Source organism: Notolabrus celidotus, chromosome 17, assembly GCF_009762535.1.
Source record: "Notolabrus celidotus isolate fNotCel1 chromosome 17, fNotCel1.pri, whole genome shotgun sequence".
Lineage (NCBI taxonomy): Eukaryota > Metazoa > Chordata > Actinopteri > Labriformes > Labridae > Notolabrus > Notolabrus celidotus.
Genome location: NC_048288.1, coordinates 7,184,095 through 7,204,704, shown reverse-complemented (window position 1 = coordinate 7,204,704; position 20,610 = coordinate 7,184,095). Strand labels below are relative to the sequence as shown.

The 20,610-nt window shown below is 40.8% G+C and overlaps 1 protein-coding gene across 1 annotated transcript in view; it reads left to right on the top strand.

Annotated features, from left to right (window-relative positions):
* The window catches only part of sema5a (sema domain, seven thrombospondin repeats (type 1 and type 1-like), transmembrane domain (TM) and short cytoplasmic domain, (semaphorin) 5A), a 174,380-nt gene that overhangs the window by 72,130 nt on the left and 81,640 nt on the right, over window positions 1–20,610 (top strand). The window contains exons 5-8 of the mRNA XM_034705796.1: window positions 4,615–4,677; window positions 8,584–8,682; window positions 16,330–16,543; window positions 19,164–19,449. Of these exons, the coding sequence (XP_034561687.1) occupies window positions 4,615–4,677; window positions 8,584–8,682; window positions 16,330–16,543; window positions 19,164–19,449 (662 nt within the window). The remainder of the gene's footprint in view (window positions 1–4,614; window positions 4,678–8,583; window positions 8,683–16,329; window positions 16,544–19,163; window positions 19,450–20,610) is intronic.

The window sequence follows — 20,610 nt, the reverse complement described above, 5'->3', positions numbered from 1 at the left end:
TGTCTCTAGCAATTACACTTCGTCAGACAGACAATTAGCCCTGCTAATCAGTAGCCAACAGAAACCGTCCTCCAAAGCTGGGGAAGCATCGCTAATTCAATTACTGGAAGCGGCTAACTGGGCTGTTTAAATGCATAGAGTCAAAAGCATGAATGGAGTCTGAGATACAGATACAAGTGTAGTGATAAATGATGGAGTCTGACGAGGGCTACAAGAGTCTTAAGAGGCGTGGCAGGGGGTCTCTGCTAGACTCTTTTAGGGTGTTATGATGATATGTGTAGTGACTTACACCTACACCCTTACTCAGACATGACATCAAGAGCAATTTCATGCGTAAATCTATCTGCAGCTTACATCAGCAGACATCATACTGAATAGTAAATATTGTGCCAGTACATCAAAAGGTAATATCAGCTATTCATAATACAGATTAGATTTTCCCCGGCAGGATTTGTCCGGCTCACGCTCTCAACCCACCGTCCCCTTGTAATGAGACACACAGCCATGCGTTTCATAAATCCAGACAGCTGTCAGCAGCGAGTGTGTTCTCTGGACCCTCTTTATGCAAAATATATTCAATATCATGTCTGGAAACAGAGCTGTTTTGGAATTCAGCTCCTCACTCCCTCCTCCGTCTCTCTGACTACTTTGCTCTGCCCACACTGTCTCCCTTGTTCTTGTCTGACTCCTTAGTTGGACTCTCTGTGCTCTTTGTTGTTTATTCTGTCTGTCTCTCCTTTTTCTGTCCTTTCCTCTGTCTCTCTAACCCACTCCCTGCCCACTCTCTCTCTCTTGGTATCTCTCCTGCACCCACCTCTTGGTGACAATAGCCCCTGTGTGAGGGCTGATGAGAGACACAATGGTTCATCTCTAAGGATTGCACCCATTACAGAGGACAGTACAGAGGGAGGACACACCGAACACACTGATTTTTTTCTTCAGCTTCCCTGAAGCAACAAATGACTGCTGCCAACTGTGCCAAATTTGCTCCGCTTTCCTCTGAATTTCTGCATGTTAATCACACTTAATCTTGCTGAAAGGATTATTCTGGTTTGTTATGTTGGTCTAAATTTAAAGTTTTGGCAAGAATGATTTAGAAATAATAAGACTGAAAGAAAGAGGCTAAGATCTGTGAGGGGGAAAGGAATCCCCGTGCCCCATCCCCTCGCCCTCCACAGTGATTGCTTTAAACAATCTGTGCAGGGTTTGCCAAACTGTTTGTCAGAAACATTCCTCCCTGTTTACCACAGATGTCAAGGAAATTGGATACCATTTCAAGATGGCGCCCCATTCCTTCATTTGAAAAGCAGCAAACTCTGATCTTAAAATATGAAACCTATGCGGAAGTGCTACAAACTGCAGTTCATCGAGCGTCCACTTGAGGCTGGCTGCAGAAACACAGGAAATCACATACACACCAATTAAAAAAAGACTATATTTACAGCAGAAATAAACATGTTTACAGTCTGGTACAAAAAAATTGTCAGAATAGCTAATTTCCCTATCAGCACACACTGTACGGGGGTTACTTTTTTATAACGATTACGAGTTTTTCCCATTTATGGGCATGGCTGACTTGACTGACAGGCTAAAGGCCCGCCTCTTTACCTCACACTAGCTCGACAGATGTTAAGTTGAGTTCCAACGCCAACGACTGGCTTCAAAACAGCACTTCAGGTACAGATGGGTGACGTCACGGATACTACGTCCATTATTTACACAGTCTATGCTTACAACATACATAATAAGCTGCCTGACTTCCTGTGAGCTCCAAACTCAATTTTATCTCAAACAACAAACAGCTTTAGCATTGTAGGATATTATCAAACTCTGACATCACTCAGAGTCATTCAGGTGTGTTTTTGATGGATGTGAAAATCAATGTTTTACTCTTTATTTCCTTCACATAATCCCCTGATAACCGGTTGAACCACAACACAGAAAACTCCTTCACAGCACAGCCTGGTTTTCTTTGATGCTGGTCTTAGTGGAGTTGTACTTGCTCACAGGGTGCAAGACTCAAAGGTTCAACATGCAAGTTCACAAGCTTCTTTCCACTTCCCTCACACAGTCTTTGGTTTTACTTTTGAAATAAAACAGCTGAGACAGCGGTGACTTCAGCCTCATCTTCCCCACTAATTTGTTGAGCACAGTGTTGCCACAGCAGAGAGAAATGGCGCCAAAAATTATGAATATAAATACTTTTAATGAACCGTAATTGTCCTCTGCTGTATGTGCTGTATATCTCTTCTCTTCCATAATATCCCCTGATAATTACAGAGACATGATGGATAGATTCTTCCCTTTTTGAGCCAACTCACCACCGCGCTCGGCTCACTAAATGTAATCCCAGTCCTCTGTTATTCTCTCCTCTCCTTTGTTTCCCCTCTAAGTCTCTGTTTTGGTTTTCTAGGTGACAAAGGCTCCGAAAAAAAAGTCCTTTGTGGAGCAGCTCCCTCCGATAACGCCGAGAATTATTATTCACTGACAGCACATTCCAGACATATTTCCGTAAAGGACAGATTCATCTTTGGAGCACAGTGGCTGAACAATAGCACACTAATGAGCTTTTAATGTGTCTTAATGACACCAGCTCTTGCCTCCGCGTGGCTGTGAATCTGTTCTTTACTGTGGATCATTTGAGGCAGTACTGGGCAGCTTAAGTGGTCAACGATGCCAGCACATCCCCCACTTACAGGCTTATGGACATCACCTCCTTCAGCAGCCATAAAGTTGTTAGCCATAACGTTAAAGATGTAATGGGGATATTTATAGTGTTCTGAAAACCTTCTTTGAACTATTTCAGAACAGTGTAAATCACATAATCACCTCTAAATCTTAAAAGCAACCACTTTTCTCCAATTACTTTGATCTAGAGTTGTAATTTTGCATTGTGTTATGATTGATTTTTACACAGAACATGAGTGAGTAAGTGTTCGGGGCCATTAACAGGTTTTCTGCTCCCTATGCGATTAGCCAAAGCACTTTTCTGCGCCCACATTCGACCCAGCTGGGACGCTGCTTGTGCTGATGTGTGTGGTTTGTGTCTGTGGTGGCTGTAAGGCCCCCAGAATAGCCTGGAATGGCCTGGAATGTGAACTGACACACACACACACACACACACACACACACACACACACACACACACACACACACACACACACACACACACACACACACACACACACAGTAGAGAAAAATAGGAGCCAGCTCACATTAATACTCTTCATCTTATCCTCCCTGAATAGTGCCACACACCCCAAGCTCTACGCTCTTTTTCTGTTACTGCTTGTGTGTGCATTTATGTGCGTGTGTGCGCACAGACAGGAGAGTTTCTACACTTCCCAAAGGCCGGCATGGCAGAGCAAACACCTTGTCATAAAACACAGAGGAAACTCCAAGAGTCTTCTCTAAAGGAAATGAAAGAAGTTCTCCTAAGTGCTGAGGGGGGTTCAGCTTTCAGTTTCCCCTCTTGTCCCGGCATAAAACATCCCTGATACCAAGGTGAAATCTAATATTCTCTTTCAGCTCTGGATATTTATACTATACTCCCACAGAGTGAAAAGTCCTGAGCCTCTGGATAATAGCCAGATTATTACAGCAAGAGAGTAGTATATGTGGCTACAGGGGATGTTTCTTATTTTTACTTTTTTATGCGACTTTTTTAAGACTCCTCAAGACTCTCACCATTTTTGTGACTTGCTCACCAGTCTTCCTGTTGGTATTCCTCTCTCTGCCAGTTAAACAGAGCTGGTGGCAGTGACGTCTAATTCTGCATGTCTCAAGCGTGACTCTCTTAGTGTCCCTGCTGCTGTCCCAGGGCCAACACTTATTTCATGAACAGCCAACTTTTATCAATGAGGAACACCCCCCAGAGGTCACACTGAAATTAAACGGTAGAAATCAAAGCACGCTTGTGTCTTCTCCGTCAGAGGAGACGAGTGGAGGTTTTATCTGCTTATTCCTCTCTCTCCTGTAGTAAAATGCAGAAGGCATTCCTCTTTTTCTTCCTCACATGTAAATCATGTTGACATCCTACTCTAGGGACTTGCGTGTTATGTCTTGAGATCCCTCCTTTTCCCTCGCACATAAATCAAATTGGCATTTGGCTCGGCGCGTGTTTGCCTCTCGTTTTCTCGAGGTCTCTGCTTGGTATGCACCTTAATTGGATTCTGTGTCTGTATTTAACAAAGCGTGTAAAAGTGTGTTTACTGTAAGCGTGTGTGTGTGTGTGAGAGTGCATAAAAGAACTGAGAATACAGTGGAGATGTAATGTCAGATTTATTTTTTAATCCCATCCTCCCACCCAAGTCAGAGAATAGTCAGCCCCAGAAATCAATGCTTCCAACTCATGGCGGGCTGGTTTCCGTATTTGTGTCTGTGTTTTCTTGTCTTCTGTGGTTTTTATTGCCAAGCTATCTCCTACATCAAGTCACCAGACATCAGATTGACTTCAAAAAAGTGGGGTTTTTGCCACAGTTGAGAGCCAGGCATTGTTTTGTTTGGGTTCCCTGAGTGCTTTTCAAAGTGGCTCATGGTGACAATGTTTCTGATGTGTGCTTCTTCTTGATGGTTTATTGGAAGCCTGACGCTGCTTTTTCTCTCCCCCCACAGGAAGCTGAGTGGCACTGCGACGAGTTCACAAAGGGAGCCTGCTTCAGCCGCGGAAAGTCTGAGGTGGGTTTAAGTGATACTTAAGCATATGAAATGTCACTCTGTTATATTGCTTTATCAAACACTCGTCTCTACGTGGAGACAAACAAGTGTCAGTGTTGGTGTTGTGAAAAAAAAAACATCCTGTCTGGAAAGTTTATGTCATGGATAATGTTTTTACTCTGCAGCTAACTTCACTTATTGATTTTAGAGAAGTTACTTAAAGACTTCTTCTGGGAAATGTGAGACAAATACCAAAGATCCTACAAATCCCATAATGCATCTAATGCTTCTAAGAATATAATCACTCTATCTTAAACCATCTATGTCTGGCGGATGACTTCAAACACCACACCCTCTTTGCAATTAAAGTGGTCTACAGTTATGCTGCTCTTTGAAGCTTAACTTATGAAACGCTTTGGGCTAAACTTTAGCGAACCCAACTTTGCTAAAATACTCCATGCTAAAAAAGTTGTAACAAGTTAATTTCAAATGTTTTTTTGGCAGATTTGTTGTATTATTATGTCACGCCCAAAACAGGCTGACAAGATGTATCATCAAAGAAGAGACCAGAAGAAACATAAATTCTAAAACTGATTTTAAAAAGGTGAATTATTATTGATATGATGATTGTCAGCTCTAGAAACAAACAAGTGGCCAGCTTATGCAAAACATGCAAAAGCTATTATGTCTTCTTACATGTACCAATGCTGAACGTTTCAGGACTTTAAAAACTACATTTGTGATACTAAATTCATCTGAGAGTAATTTAGAACTGCTACGATCTTTAACACTAACGCTGTCTTGTTATTTTTACAAAGAATATTTGCTATTTAGGAAAATAAAACTTTTAGTACAGCTGAGAGTGATATTTTTAATTTTAAACATTTTTTTGTCATAAATCAGTCAAAATAAGTATCAACAGGGTCAGAGGATCGGACAATCTGTACATCTACTGGAAGCGACTAATTTCAGAATAGTCAAATATAGTATAAAGCTATAAAACACTCACAACACAGTTGAAATTCACAGGATGTCAGAGTCTGCAGGTAAAGTTTGTCAAATAGGTTTTACAGAGTGTGGCTACCATTAGCAGAGCTAGCACCACCAGTCTTTGGTCTTCTTCGCAGGTTAACGTCCACATGCCTGTGCTGGTCGAGTAGTTTTATGCTTGTTTAACCACATACAACTTTATCTCCATTTTCTAAATCAAAATACCGTCAAACCATGCTGCGATTTGAGATGTAATATGTGCTTGTTACTGTAGCAGAGCTTTGAAGCATCATGGCAGTACCCTGTAACTTGAGCTGCAGGCAACTCAACACATGACTAGTTTTCCAGTCTTACATTGATGAAGTATCAATAATTTGAGGGTCCAATCCTAACATGAACATGATTCTAAAGCAAAGCCACTGATACGGATAAAAGTTGAATGTTTGAGTCTGACCGGAGATAACATTCATGGATTCTTTTCTCATTAACAGAGCTCCCTTCAGAGCTCCCTTCAGACAACTAAAAAGATGTTAATGATGCGTAAGACTGCCTAAAATCCCCTCAAACAACCACTAACTAGAAAGCAAACCTTCACAGCTGCTTAACATTCAAACTAAACTACAGCCTTCAAAACAGGTGATAATGGCTCAACACTTTCCTCTGGGTTTAGTTATCTCCAAAAATAAAAGAGCAACATTAATGGAGACTATCTACCAGATTTCCCCATCAGAGCTGCATTATGGGTAGAGAAAATTTCAATCCTCAGAAGACAGACATGACAGATCCCCCGACAGACAACACATCGCGATCAAATGTGCCGCTAAAATAAAAAATGTCAGGTTATGATGAAATGTTTTGGAGCCCGAAAAGCAACACAATCTCTCTCAGTTCATACCGGCTCTTTGGGAATTCCTGCTTTGTATATGAAATGATTCTCAGAAAGGATGTAAATCAACTTACTGTGAATAAAAGCGTCCCCAACCACAGCTTAGCTATTATTTACAGCTCGTGTGTGAGGGGAGTTCCTCTTGTTTTTGTAGTTCCTTTTTGTGCAGCAGTGTGTATTTTTGTGTGGTTAGCCTATCAAACAGCTGGTCCAGAGCTGAACTTGACTTGTAGGTGAACTGCCCAGCCCTGCTCCTTGAGTGAGTGTGTGTGTGTGCACCACTGTGTATTTATCCCCCTGTGAAAGGTGGTTAGGGGCCCATAATAGGCATGCACAGGCGGGCCAGCACAAGAAAGCTGCTCTGAATTACAGACCAAAGCTACTTCAGTCCTTGAGAGTGGCTGCTGTATGAGACAGTCGAATTGTTTTTCTCACTGTTCCCTCTGAGGATCAGCTCCTGTGATGTACACTAAGAATAGCATTAGAAGACTTCATTCTCCTGCAGTTGACAGGGCTTTCGATGGTTTATTACCTCGCTCAGTGCGCAGCAATATTCCATCGCTTAAGCTATTACACAGATACCATAGCCGCGCTTTGAGTGAGTTTACAAGTGATAGTTTTTTTTTTCCCGTAATGTACACGTCCGATCTTCTCTTGTGTATTTGATTTATTTCAACCGGGAGAAGAAAGGAGATTTAAATTGACTTGACAGGACTTGATTGCTGCCTCTGTTTTGTTTTATAATGCGAGAGCCAAGCATAACAGCTCCTGCATTACAGTATGGACGTGGAACATTTGTCAGGAAGTTTTCATAAACAAGTCCAGACTGCGAGGCTTGGCAAATATTAAATATGCTGTTATTTACCAAAGAAACAAGCTGCGGAGAAGAATTGGATTATGCAGACTCCTCTTCATGCACACACATACACACTCGTACAGTATGCAACGAGCTGTACAAACAGCACAGATATATGGGCATACATAACAAGTGTCACTACACACACATACTCAGGCTGTGCTTAGCACCAGGAAACGAGTTGTTTTACGAGTCAACCTCCATCTTGATAGGGGGAAATAAAAGGCCTTCCCTTCTTTCTTCCCTCCATCTCTCCTACAGTGCCCTCCACTCCTAAATCAGACTCTTGAGAGGGGGAGGAAGGGGAGGTGGGGGTCGCCCTGGGCACCTCGAGTGGCTCAGACAATAGCAGATTTACAAGGTTTTAAAAATCTACGAGAGGCCCTCACCAGCCCAGCCGTGGCCCCTTCAGATGGAAGGGACCCTTTGAGTTTATTACCTTGTCCCAGCACAAAAACAAACGTCGCTCTCTGACATGAATACTGACTGCCGTTATTATATTTGCTCTGAGTTTGGTTGATGAAAAAATCCCCAGTAAAGCTCCACAAAAAGCCTGACGGCAATGTTGTGAGAGTTCACGATGTTCAGCAGCAATCAATCATTCAATCAATCATTCACTCTGTCCGTCTTTTTGTATTTGCTGTGAGCTTTTTAACCAAGTGCTGAGTGGTTTTGCTAGAAAACTCGGCCAAAACCTCAAAAGAGGCGTGAGCCAAGAAAAGGGTGATGAGCGTTGTACTTCAACATAATTTAGAGAAAAGTGGTTTGAATTGATTAATGTAGAAAACAGGCTAAAAGGCAACATGCTTGAATGAAGCATATGAGAGGCTACACTTTCCATTTTCACTTTTTGAGTAGCCAACAAAGCCGAGGTAATTTTCTAAACTAATCCTGAGAGGTTCTGTCCCATGCCCGCTGCATTTATCTGTTCTCCACCTTATTCAGATCCCCTCCAAATCTGCTCCCTGCTGAATTAAGATGTGACATGGCTAAGCCGTGCAGGCATTAGCCTTGATTTAACTCTGTCAAGCTTGGCCACGTTTTAGAGTAGCCCTCCCGTGGTTGTAGGTGTTTGTCTCGTTTATTGGCACAAAGTGTAATTTTGTCCCTCTGCCTATTGCTGCTGCTTGTCAATGGATAGATAAGGGCACTGCTGCTAACTGCTAACTGTGATTTGCTTGTGTTTTCTCCACAGGAAGAGTGCCAGAACTACATCAGGGTGCTGCTGGTGAATGGGAACAGGCTGTTTACCTGTGGAACCAACGCCTTCACTCCCATCTGCACCAACCGAACGGTACGAACAACAGCTGAGACTCTGTTTTTAGTTTGTTTGTTGCCACAGTGCTTCACTTTTGATGACTATTATCTACTTTCTTTGTAAATTACCATGAAAAGCATCTTTGTCTTATCCAAGTAAATCAGTGAGTCATTTGCGTATAATGTGAAGATACTTGGGGACCAACCAAAAGTGATAGCAAAGCTAAAACTACAGCCTTCAAGACAATCTACTTCTATGTTTGCTTCTGTAATAGCAAACCACTAAGGACCACCTTAGATTTGGGTTATGTCTGTTTTATTCATTTGTTATTTACTGGATAATTATTAGCTTTTTTCTCTACAATGTGCTAATGCCTCTCCATTATCCTAAAGTTCTTCCAGCCTAGATTGGAGGCTTTAATTTGGAAACAGATGTACTAATCCAATGAAGATAAAACACATTCTCAATTATTCCTTGATAAGTGAACCCATAAGTGATAAGAGTGCAGCCTGATATCAATCAGTCAGTCAGTCACTTGTTTATTTGTATAGCGCCAAATCATAACCAAAGTTATCTCAAGTCACACTTCAAAAAGAGCAGGCTCAGATGGTATTATTCAGTACATTATTTACAGAGACTAAACACGATGAGCAAGCCTTTGGCAAAAGTGGTAAGGAAAAACATCTTTTTAACAGGCAGAACTCCTGGCTGGCTCGCCAATTATGTTGTAGCAGACGTATGGACAAAAGCAACACGGAATAGTCTGGAAGGAGTCTGGAAGTCCTGTTTATTGACAAATGACAACCCCCTTCTTATACCATTCAGAACAAAACGTAAAAGTGAACCTCATAAGAGAATAGTAGAAGACAACATATTCTCTAACAATCGGATGGGCTGAAAAAGTGAAACAGTGAGAGAGACAGAAATAAGGAATGGACAGAGACAAACAATCAGAGCAGCAACAAAAACGTCACATAATAAAGACTAATGGCTACAACGCCAAAAATATGTATAACATGAGCGAGAACAGAACAGAAATGGACACAGAATGAGAATAATAATCGTAACAGTTTAAGCAAATGGGTCTGTTTTTGCCTTCAATAATGATAACACGAGGGACACTGATTATAGCAGAACAGACCAGCTGCTCTAGCATTAACATTTATAATAATAACATTTTAATTCATCAGGTTTACATGATACAGCCCAGCTTGTTATTGCTTGCTTCATGTGATGTTATGCTAATTTAAGCAAATGTTTTCAAAACACAAATTGAGCATTCAGGCAGGCCACAAAGTCAAGCTCTGCCCTCAGTATATCAACTGATCTTAGCCCCTATCAGCTGATAACATCTAAGCATCCAATTGGCAGACAGCAAACTGTGTGTTCTCGTTAAACTGCACTCAGCTCCTCCTTTTCTGCTGTGTCTGATTTTACCAGTTTCATATATATCGGCACTGATGCTCGCTCTGTTCTGTACCCCTGCTGCTCTCCCTGCCTTGGCTTTTCATGTTTATGCACATGAAAAAGAGGGGAGGTGTGCTCTCCCCTCCTCAGGCTTTTGCATTCCACGTAGGCATGTGGAAGGGCAGGGCTAAATATAATTGCATGTAAATAAATATCTGGATGAGAGTGGTCCTGACTGAACTCAACATTTAGATTCACTTTAACAGCTTTTATCTGACCAAGAAAACTGACTTAAGCTTAAGATGACCAACGTTACTTTAAGCTGACTGAATCTAATATAGGCAAACCACACATTGATGCTTACGTAGAGCTAATTTCACCTATACTCTTTTCTTCTTGTGCTGCTGTTATACTTAATAAACCATCACAGGAGATGGTCGATTGAGGCAACAGTTGCAATTGTTAAGAGTAAGTTTTAGCAGTGTTGCTGTAACTTGAGGGGAAAAGCTAACATAGAATTGTATAAAGTTTCCTAGCATTGGTTACCAACTTTAAATTCACAGTGACAGAACAAAGTGGAAGTGACAAATAAAGAGTTCTAATCTTAGCTGAAGATTGTTTTACTAATCTTTCATGGGGCCTCTATGTTGATAAATGAAGTATTAACTAAAACGAGACAAGTGAAAGGGGCTGCTGAAAACTAGCCTCTGTGTGATAATAGGCTTTCTTTGAATAAGTCCCTCAGGTAATTATCTGCCATTCAGTTTCTACTGCAGTATGAAGTTAGCAGCAGACTTTTTATTCTCATTTTTCACAAGTAGTCAACTTATTATTTTTTTTAGCACTTTTAAAACAACATGAGCTGACTCAAATTATTTTCTTATATATCACACATTTCTCAGTGCAGACAATCTTAATCTACTCCAACCCTTTTACTCGTTAGAGCACACCTTGATAAATCAATGTATGTGATATCTCAGCCTGAAGAAGCCTGATAGGAATTACAAATATGAAGATTGAAGTGTTATTGACTAAACTGGCAATATCAGAGGGAAAGGTGAAGGCTGATCAGCACATTTAATCAAGCTGTGATTGAGTGTGGATCTTGATATCCCAGACAGCACTGTATGATCTCTCGTCGTGGCTCTCGTCTCCTTTGTTGTGCAGTCAGGGATGTAGACTAATTATAAGAGGAATCTTATTAGGATGGGTTATTGGAGAAGTCGTGTTCCTTCAAACTTGTTAAACGTCCTAATCAAAATATTGCTTTAAGCTCATTACGTGCAGTAATCATGACATTGGACTTGGAGTAAACACATCCCTGTGTAATGTGTGCCGCTGTGAGATTCTGTAAAGTCAATGCAGTTATTTAGCTTCTCTTCTTTGTCTCATCTTTTCTTCTTTTACATGTATTTACTTCCTTCTCCTTCATGCATCCGCTAATTCTCTAGCTTTTAATCCTGTGATTTTAATGGATGTGTGCTCTGACTTTTCCTTTTGAGCTTCTTTAGTGTGTCAGCAGCTCTTGAAGACTTTTTTCATCACTTTGAAACTTGCTGCCACCCTTTCATTTCACCACAAAAGCAGTTAGTGCTAATAAACATGTTTCTCCCTAACTGAAGTGTCAAATGAGAAACTTTTTATCCGATGTCACAGGTGACAAGTGCCCACTGAAAAGTGACGCCCAGACCAACACTTAAAATGTCAGCGCTCTGAGCTCACCTGAGAACATATCAAATATCCACGTCTCTACTTTTTTGTGGGATATCAGAGCAGGAGGCAGCACCAGTTTACTATTGCACTGACATTTTTTTTTTGTCCAAAAGCACTGCATCCAAAGGTCACAGGCTCATAATGACTGTTTACTGCTGTGAAAATACATATAGTGGAAATGTCATGACATTATTATAGCAGTATTTTATCAGACGCTGTCATATTTACCCACTGAACATCCATTAATGTGAAACACTGGTTGGGCGAAGCAACAACAGAGGAATCACGCTCTGACAGATTTACTATCAGCGCTGATGGATGAACAGAGAAGGAGCAGAATACTCTATTAGTTTAATAAGTGCTCTGAGGTTATAGATTAAAGCAGCTGTTAATTTCTCTGACTTTAGGCACGCTGCCACTGGTGGTGATAATGAGAGTGATCACTGAGATCAAGAACTGGTAATCGTTTACACAAAAAGGGGCACATATTGATCACTTATAATATATTAATTATATCATAATATATATCTTAGAATCTGAAGAGGACACTGTGTCAATACGCATCAGAGAGTTGTATCATTTAGTTATCTGAATTTTTAAAACTGTAATTCCTAGGTTGCCGGTGGCCTAGCAGTCTAAGCCTGTGCCCCTTATACAGAGGCTAAAGACTTCGTTGCATCAGCTGCAGGTTCGACTCCCGGCCTTGACCGTTTTTTTTGCATCATGTCTTCCCCCACTCTCTACTCCCCTGACTACTCCCATGTCCTGTCTTTCTCCAGCTTTCCTATCCAATAAAGGCAAAACAAAAAAGCCCAAAAACTTAACTTAAAAATAAATAAATAAATATAAATGACTGTTTAATTTTATCAGCAAGAAGAAACATTCTCCACGCCCAAGTTTAAATTCAATACATGTGAAATAATCTTGTAAAGTATTTCAATCACTGCTCTGTAGAGTCTGGGTGATAAACTGGCCTCTCGCCTCTCTGCAGTGTCGACTTCTTACCTGATGAAAACACTTGGAGTATCATGAGACAAAAAAACAGGACGAAGGAGAGCCTGAATTGTTGAGCAGCTGGAATCCTCTATAAGACAAGAGTGAGACAACATTTCACTTTAAACTCCAGAAACTGGTCTCCTGGGTTCACCAACGTTTGCAGTGTTGTTAAAAGAAGAGCTGATGCAACACAACAGTAAACATGTTCCTGTACCAACTGTTTTTGACAAGTTGTTGAATCAAATTTTTAAAAAGCAGATACTTTTCAGAAAAAAAAACCTTTTCATTCATTCATTTCTAACAACTCACTATATTCATTTATTTTATTATTTGACGCCGAGACCATGATCAGATGGTATGGAGCACAGACAAAACATACAATACAAATAACAAAAGACAAAATGATTGCACTGCACTGCTGAGGTATAACAGATCTTACTGAAACAATGGAAGGATGTTCTTCAGAAAAGCTATTATAGTTGCAAATAACTTTTGGCTTATCTGATTGCTGTAACAGAATTCATTTAAACACCAATTTCAACTTTTGATATACAGACTTCAAATGATTTTATAACCATCCAATTCTGTTTACACAACGTCCAAACTCTTATAGAATATGGATTTTAGCACTTTTTTGTCTGTGAATCATAGACACAACAAAACAACACTTCACACATCTTTTTCATAAGACAGGTGCAGAGGAGAGGAATCAGTTCATCAGAAATTACAAGCCAAATCATGCAGAACTGTCAGTCAGAACTACATTTATCTGCAATCTTTGAAGCATTTTATGTTGAGACTTTGAACATATATAATCTTCTTAATCCTTGAAGATTTAAGCTTAGAAGATTTAAATGTTGCTACTAGGTTTGTACTCAGGAATACAATATCTGTAAATTGACCTGAAAGAAGAGCAGTCACGCCTATCGCGTTGAAAGTGGTGTTTCATGAGTATTTTGCTGTTATCCATACTGATGTCTGTAAAACTGTATTTCTATGGTGATATAAATGGAAAGTTTGACACTTCATTATCACTATGTTGTCACAGAAGAAGATTAAAACCAGTTATCCTAGCTTAGCATAAAGACTTGAACAGGGAAAAGCCTGCCTGGCCATTTCTAAAGGTAACATAAAGGTCTTGACAGTCCTGCTTTTTCATTCTCACAAAAAACGGAATTGTAAAATAAATGTGTTTTCTAGTCGCCTCTCTAGAAACCTCAATGTGACAGCAGCAGTGCAGTTTCTTTTTTCATGTTTTTATTGAGAGGAGAGGATGGTGAGTAGGGTGGAAACAGGGAGAGGAGAGTGGGGGATGACATGAGGCAAAGAGCAGAGGGTGGGCTCCTGCATCGAGGGCTGTGGCCACATCAGGTGCATGATTTCACTGCTGAACTAAACCAAATAAAACACCAAAACCAGGACATTTTCTTAATTTAACTTTAGCTGTGGAGGGGCTGTTCTGATTTATGTGGATGGATGTTTTTTCTACATTTGAACAGACCAAGATTAACCCTGTTACTCTGGTTTTCAGTCTTAAACTATGTGGATTAGGTAGAGCAGAGCTTCATATTTACTGTGAAGTCAATAACGGAATTAAGACTTTTATATACCTCCTGTAACACAAGAAAATAGTGATATTAGTTTTTAATTCTCTAAATGTTTGCTTCACAGTTTCTGTATATAATAATGATATTTTGATTCTGAGATTGATGATATCATGAAGTTTAGGACGTCAGCTGTTGCTCTAACCGGGCAGACATTGCAAAGAGCTGCTGATTTTGATGCTTCTGTATCTTATTTACAGTATGAATAGATTTTAGACCACATGATCATCAGAGTTTATTGTTACAACTCTCTGATTCTGCTCACACGCACAATGATAGCTGCTAGGATGTGTCATTTGCCAGCCGTCCTAAGTGACTCATCAATGAAAATCCTGTCTGCTGCCACATCTCAAGTCCTGCTTTTATAAAAAAGCTCGTGGCTGGATTTCCTGTCATAGTGAGTTGTTAGAAAAGCCCTCAATAGCTACAATGGTGTCTTAGTAGCAGCAAACATAGCACCCAACTGGCTCTCCCAGCAGTATCTCTCCGCTGTGAACGTCTCTTTCAGAGAGCGTCTCTATCAGAGGCTTTCAAAGTCACTTCAGTGTCCTCACTGCACAGCTGCTCAGCGCACCATAGAGATGACTTTCACTTCCCTTCTTCAAAATGCATCAGACGCACTGCGGTCTATCTATTTATCAGCCCCGCTCTTGTTTTTCTAAATGACCCAGTCAACCAAAAAATGGCTTTTCCGGCCCAAAGAACGAGCCCTGTCAATACCGGGCTTTCATCTCCGGGCGGTAGGGCTAGGACAGGGAGGCTCTGTGGTGGTGTGGAGGTTCCTGGATCAACAGAACCCTTGATCCAAATTGAGCCACTCCAGGAAATCATCTGACGAAGATGCCTGTTTCCCTAACACATGCACTGAATGGACTTTTCCTGTGCTGATCACTCAGTCCGTGGAAATTTGAAAGAGTGCAACGAGAGCTAAAGACTTAACGTCCTCTGCAACCAGAGAGGAGTTAAAAAAGGGGACACCTCGTTTCTATAAAAGTTATTACAAAAAAAAGATTCATTTTAATTATCAGAAACCTGAGATTAGCACAATCTTTTTCACTTTTGTCATGCATGTCCCCAGAATTCAGATGAACTTGCATGGTAGCAGGAACCATGAGCTAATCCTCGTATACTGTGTTTACTTTTGCACCATAAAATATAATTACATCCTGGATTTTAAAATGGATTTCTGCTGCTCTCCTTTTTGGTATTCAAGGCTGAATCACTGAGCTCAGGCTTGTATGTTTTTCTAACTAGGAGCCAGTGCAGTGTGTCAGGGCTAAGCCAGGGTCATGCTGTAAAGTATTTTTAAAAAGCGGGGAACCGGATTTGGCCTCATATTCAAAGAAGGAGAGACTGAATCTCTCGTGAAGCCTTTTTTTAGGTTCAGAAAGAAGCGTCTTAAAGATGTGGTATAATACTGTTACAAGCAGACAGGCAGCTGTATACAAGGGTAACTTTATTTAAGCAGCCTCATTTAGGCTTTTTTACTTTCTTAGCAGATGTTTTTTTAACATCCGACTATAGCAGCTGCTCTATTTGTGCGTTATATGCTGCTAATGATTCTAAATGTGTTCTCTGATTATGTTTTTTTGCTCCTGAACGTTTTACTCATATATATCTTTGTTTGTGTTTGGCAGTGGATGTAAACCAACAGAACATAATGAGATGGGCTTTTTTTCGTCTGTATTATTTGCATATTGGCAGCAACAAACAAAACATTACCAGACTTCTGTGGTTTGCATTTTAATGTTGCCCTCTGATACCCTCTCTTTATATTTTTATGCAGGTTTCCACAAAGAGCTGTTATTGAGAAATAGGAAGAAAATGCATCTTTTAGTGTCATAACTCACGAGATTGCTCCAGTTACAGATAATGACAATATTTTATCTCCCTAGTGTCAAGGCAGCATCCTGTGTTTCCCAAATAAAACTCAAATTTTGTCCGTCTCTTTTTTTATTCACAGCTGACAAATCTGACAGAGATCCACGATCAGATCAGCGGCATGGCAAGGTGTCCCTACAACCCCCTCCACAACTCCACCGCCCTCATCACCTCCAGCGGGGAGCTGTACGCTGCAACAGCCATGGACTTCTCCGGGAGAGACCCCGCCATCTACCGCAGCCTGGGAGGTCTGCCACCGCTGCGCACTGCACAGTACAACTCCAAGTGGCTGAACGGTACGGAGCCAAAGTTCAAACCCTGCTTACAGATGTTATAACTCAGACATACGAGTCGATGATAAGGATGTAACGGTACATAACATAGTTCACACAACAGACGAATCTAATTGGTAGGATGAAAAATGAATTGTGGTACCTTTATTTAACAGTAGAGGGCTATCTGCTTTTCACTTCTCTTATTGGACGTCTGATCTCTGAAGCCAACATACCGCCTCAGTGGGCACCCACATATTTTGGTCATGGAGCTACAGCACCAGCAGCAGGGAATGATGTCACACCCCATCCCTTAATCAAAACACACATTTAACTTACTGGTAAAAAGGTCCCTCAGGTCGGTGTAGTCCACAACGAGACAGATTTTCATGTCCTTGTGGCCACTCGCAGGAAATTTCCATGACACTTGGGTTGGTGTTCGTTACGTTTTCTCTCGCTATCACACCACCCATAAATGACGACGAGACCCATGAGAACTCTCTGCCTGTCTCAGGCCCCGAACTCAATCCTCAGACGCTCTCCAAAACCAGACTGGACCAGAGGTTTCAAGGCTCACTAAAGAAGAAGGAGACTGGAATGTTGACATTTACCCGAAGCAGGGGTCAACAAAAGTTTTTTTTATGAGCCGCATTTGTAAAGAAAGCTGTCAATCATGACGTTGTTTTTTTTAAATGAACACTTGCACATACATCAGCTTGATAAAAAATAACTGCTCTGACATAAAGCATGTTGGAGGCACATTATTTAACGTGAATGTTTTATCTTCTAGTTTGACCCATGTTCCATCTGTTACAACGGATGAGACTGGCTCTAAGATCTCTATTGAAGTAGGTTACAAGGAGGAGCGCTGAAAATTATGGCTTCACTTCAGGGGAGCTGTTGTGCCATCCATGATTTTAATCAATCTGTGGCTGAATAGAGGAGCACAGATGTGAAGTGAGCAGGTGGAGATTTTGTACTTGAAGATGTACTGCCACCTGGGCAGTATGAGAATGTTTCTTAGCCATCTTAACATTTTTCTTTTTAAATCCATATTAAAATGCCATCTGCTATCCATTAACTTGAAGATGATCTCTTTTTCGTCCTTGAATACGTGTACAAGTAAGATCTAGACAACATGAAGAGAACACAGGAGCTTACCGCCTCTCCAGGGATGCGTCATCAATTGTTCTTTTAACTGTTTTATTTACTCTTCTGACTTTACAGTCCAGCAGTCATACGTTTTGCGTCCCATCAAAATAAAAGCATGTTTGTGTTATAAAAACAAGGCCAAATGCAACAAAAGACACAATAAAGCATCAGAAATAACAGTTTTATGAGTCTCTTCTGTGAAGCTTGATCATAAACTGGATTACTCAAACCTGTAAAAATTGTTGTGAATCCATCGTTGTGACTCGTATTCTATCAGGAGGTGAGTGTGTCAATACGTCCCTTGTTTGTTAAAATATGTTTATTAAAGACTTGATGGAGATAAGTGGACTTTAAAAGTCATTCTGGGAGAAAATCTACTTTGACTTTGTCTCCTGTAATAACTATTGAACATCAGCACTGCAGCTGGCCGGGATTTAGAGTTTTGCTGGAGTAAACTTCAGCACGGCAGCTGTTTATCGAACACAGAAGTTAGAATCTGTTTGTCTTGTGCTTGAAAGATTGTTTTCCACTTGAAGTCTCAGCCACAGATCGTCCTCATTATTGTTCTGTCGCCTTTTATTGGCAAAATCAATTATTTTTTAAGTTACTAAGCAACTGGAAAATCTTTATATTTATCTCACCTTTTCTTTAAAGGAGCACACAATTGTAGTTCTCCAGAAATCAATATCGTTCGTCCCTGAAAAACTCAGACCCACTTCAAGCACAAACCTCCTGAGCGCAGATTGGAGAGCTTCAGAGGGCTTAAAGTGTCCTGTGTGCAGAGAAGTGGTCAATCAGCATCTTGTCAGCAAGTGTCTTTAATTTGATTCATATTTAAGATAAATTGGAGAAATAAATTAAAAGCCACCGCAGACATCGTGTTCGACAACTTTCAGAGGAAAGGTTTGAGGATTCATTTTATGGCAAATTGATTTTTTCCCTCAGCACTGCCCTCCTAAGGTGCAGAGGAGAAGAGGTTTGAAGGGAGGAGGGGGTAACACTTTCATTTAAAGGTGAATTAAATCACTGTCAGCGAGAACAAAGTGTGCGCTTTAGATCCAATAATGTCATACATAAAGATGAACACCTTAGCCGTGACAGTGTCGTGCAGGTCGCGTGTTTCTGATAGGGTGAGAGCTATTACGCTACACCTGTTTTGGTCATTCCTCATCCTAACCTTTAGGTTCTCCAGAGTGAAAAATGAGTTTTCTTATTACAACACAAAGCCATTAATAACATAGCCTGTAGTTATTAATCCTGATCACCTGCTGTTGTGTGGGCCTCACGCTCACACACACTGCGAGTCAATCAGTCATAACACAGAACCCATTCGCTCTCCCACTCGCTCTTACTCCCACAGTGTTAAATATGTGCTTTCGATTTTTTCTCCTCCACTCCCCGCACTTCATCTTTCTTTTGCTCTCTCCATTTAATTTTCCATTTGTTTTCTTTCCCTCTAACATCCAGTGTCTTATTTTCCCTCTCTCCACAGAGCCCAACTTCGTCTCCTCTTACGACATCGGTAACTTCACCTACTTCTTTTTCCGGGAAAACGCGGTGGAGCACGACTGCGGTCGGACAGTGTTTTCACGCGCAGGCCGAGTCTGTAAGAATGACATCGGGGGCCGCTTCCTCCTTGAGGACACATGGACAACCTTCATGAAAGCGAGGTTGAACTGCTCCAGACCCGGAGAAATCCCCTTTAACTACAACGAGCTGCAGGGAACGTTTTACCTACCCGAGCTGGAGTTACTCTACGGCATTTTCACCACCAATGTGTGAGTAGAAACTTTCTTTTAAAATAACAATCTAGTGTCAATCACTCATCTGCTTTAAACACAATCCTGTTTAAAGCTCCTGTGAGGAACTTTCAGTTTGTGTGCTTTTTGGCGCCCCCTGTGGACAAATAGATAACTTTGCTGATTTTGCCCTATACATGTGTGAGTTAAGTTTTCTTTTTAAAGGGTAACCAACCCCCAAGTTTCTATGAATCACGCATATAGATGTCAGCAGAGCGGGGCTTAGAGCTCAAGCCGATAGTGTTTCTCAAAGCTCTTAATATTTTGACTATTGTTATCACCCTGTTTCAATCCCTTCAGTCTCACTGAGTCCACAGACAAATCAATTGAGAAAGTTTATTAATAAGGAACTATCCGCATCTGTTGTTATGTCTGAACTGCAGCAGGGTAGCTTGTGGCAAGCTGTTGTGTGAGATGATCATTGTATTACCAGAGTGAGAATGTCAGATAGGGAGCTAATTAGCTTGGGGACTAATGAAATGAACGTGAGTTTTTCACGGCTAAACCTCATCAGCCCATACAAAGTGTGGATCAGCAGCTTCAGCGGCTAGTGAACCGTGAGCATTAGCTTCAGATGAGTGAACATGCTTGTTGTAGAGAGTGAGTGAAGTTATTAGTGAGCTAATGCTAGCCACTGTTAGTTCGCCCGCTTCATACGTCCGCTAATCTATTTGTAGAGTGACACAGACTGTTTTAAGAGAGCTGCACACAGAGTCTTTCACAGAGAGGAAGTGCTTCAGCTGCTGGGGAAGTAACAGCACTGAACCTTACTGGATACACTACGAGCTAAAGCTAACCTAACAATAAGTTATCAGCTCGCTTAAATTGGAAAAATCTAACAACCAAACTACTGGAATCAAGACCCAAATTGATTAACAGCACTACTTAATACTCTTATAAATACATTTTCGGCTAAAGAAAAGAGGTGTGGGGGTTTAGTTACTCTTTAAAAAATATTCTCACTTTGCTTTATTTCAACATAAAATCATTTCTCAAGAATCTTTTGGTTTTGGCAGCACACTATCAATCAATTAATCGGAAAACTACTCGCGATAGAAGCTTCGGGTATTAAAAGTAACCGTGTATTCGTTGTCAGTCTTTATATGGATGATGTTGTTTGCTTTTGTAGCTCACACAGAG